At 55.6% G+C, this 1,840-nt stretch overlaps 1 protein-coding gene across 1 annotated transcript; it reads right to left on the bottom strand.

Moving 5' to 3' along the window:
- Window positions 1-12: 12 nt before the first annotated feature.
- Window positions 13-1,829, bottom strand: LOC110390667 (leukocyte immunoglobulin-like receptor subfamily B member 2; the record flags this gene model as incomplete). Its single annotated transcript, XM_021382077.1, has 3 exons — window positions 13-258; window positions 1,003-1,571; window positions 1,653-1,829. Coding segments are annotated over 2 exons (641 nt in total), but the record flags the coding sequence as incomplete, so codon positions are not given.
- Between the last annotated feature and the right edge of the window lie 11 nt (window positions 1,830-1,840).

Genomic DNA, 1,840 nt, shown 5'->3' with positions numbered 1-1,840 from the left:
GATTCATTGGGATTTGGGAGTGTAAGGGGGGGACCAGAGTTTCAGGGAGCTCCATTCAGGGGAATCTGGGGTGTGTCCATTTCAGTGCACCTTAAAAATGATGCACCAGAGGTGTGGGGATATCAGTGTGGTCCCCCAGTGCCCACTTAGCTGTAGTTAATGGGGGGCTGAGCAGTGGCAGCTGCCCCGGGTGGCCAAGCACCAGGGGTCACAGCATGACTCTCGGTGCAGGTCAGATGCTCATGATCACTGGGGTACCTGGAGACACAGAGGAACAGTGAGGTGCCACTCTGAGGGTCTCCAACCTCCTTTGGAGGGGGCCTATGGTGAGGGTATTTGAGGGTGGAGTCCAAGAGGGTGAGTCTGGAGATTGGGAGGGACTGAGAGTTGGGGATCCCATGGGAGATATCTGGGGGTCCTGCTGTGGTTTGGGTGTGCCCACAGGTTGTGGGAGTGTTTAGGGATTGTGGGTGCAAAGGGGATTAGATCTGTCATCCCCGTGGGTCAGATATTGGGGTACCATATGTGTGGGTTTTGGGGTTCCTTCTACTTGGTATGTGGGTTCTTCATGGGCTGTGGGGCATGTTTATGGCCTGGAGGGCTCCAGCACATCTGAGGGCTGAGATTTTGTGTCTGGAGTTACCCCACAATGCAGAATTCAATTTTATTGATTTTTTTTCTTATGGACAGGGTTTGGGTTTCCGTGGTGGGCTTTTGTGAGGCCCCTAGGGGCAGGTTGGGATTTGAGTCCCCTGACCCGGACAATGACCTGGAACTGCACGGTGTCAGGCATTATGGGGGGGAAACTGTGTCATAAGGTGGAGTGGAGCAGGTGGGGGCTATGGGGGGGCCTTGGGTCATACTCAAGGAGCCCTAGACAGTATCTATAGGGGATCAAAGGGCAGGAAGGTACACCTAGGAGGACTGATACGGGATAGATGGGCAAGAAGGGGACACTGGGGAGATCTATAGGGGATGGGAGACATTTAACCCCTTCCTCACCACAGTTCTCATCTCTCTGTATCCAGACGCTGCGGCCATCAATGACAAAGAAGACTCCAACGCCGAAGACAAGTGCAGCAAATAAGACCCTAAGCAGTGCTATCACTAGACTCGCTCTGGACCACTCCTCAGATCCTGTGGGGTCTGGGGGTGTGGGTGTCTCTGTTGCCATCCACAACCCCCATGCAGACTGGAAGCAGTGACACAGCCACCTGTCCATGGCAGGGGATTCACACAAACAGGGGGCTCAGACCTACCTGGGGTTGCGGCTGTGGGTGTCACCTCCAGTGTCACGCTGCTCCCAAGACGTGAGGAAACAAAGGGGTAGTCTTTGGGATGGTAGGAGCACCTGTAGGTACCAGCGTCAGAGGGGGTCACCCCAAGGAGGGTGAAGGTGGCTGTGCCCCCACCATCCCGGTCCTGGCGCTGGATAGGGGCTGAGCGCCCATCCTTGTGCAGGAGGAAGGCAGCCCCATAGTCCTTGTTCCAGCAGTGGATAGTGACATTGGTTCCTGTTCCCACACGTTCCTTTCCTTGAAGGGAGATGCCAGGTGGTGGAAAGCCGTGATCTGCATGAGGGGAGGGGACAGCATTGGGACACAGTTCCGTTGGGAGCCCCCAGAGCCATCTGCTTTCCCCAGTGCCCTTACTTGTCAGCACCAGCTCCACGGGATCACTCTTCTCTGATATCTCCTCTGACTCAGGCACCCGGTACTGGCACTGATATCTCCCCGCATGTTCCCGACTTGTGTTAACAAAGGTGAACTCGACCACGTCCTGCACCTTGTCCTTGTACTTGTTGAGTGTCGAACCTCCAACGTGGTACAGCCAGACCCGG

This window comes from Numida meleagris, unplaced genomic scaffold (assembly GCF_002078875.1).
Source record: "Numida meleagris isolate 19003 breed g44 Domestic line unplaced genomic scaffold, NumMel1.0 unplaced_Scaffold1667, whole genome shotgun sequence".
Lineage (NCBI taxonomy): Eukaryota > Metazoa > Chordata > Aves > Galliformes > Numididae > Numida > Numida meleagris.
Note: the sequence above shows the minus strand (reverse complement) of the source record. Positions and strands in the feature narration are given on the sequence as shown.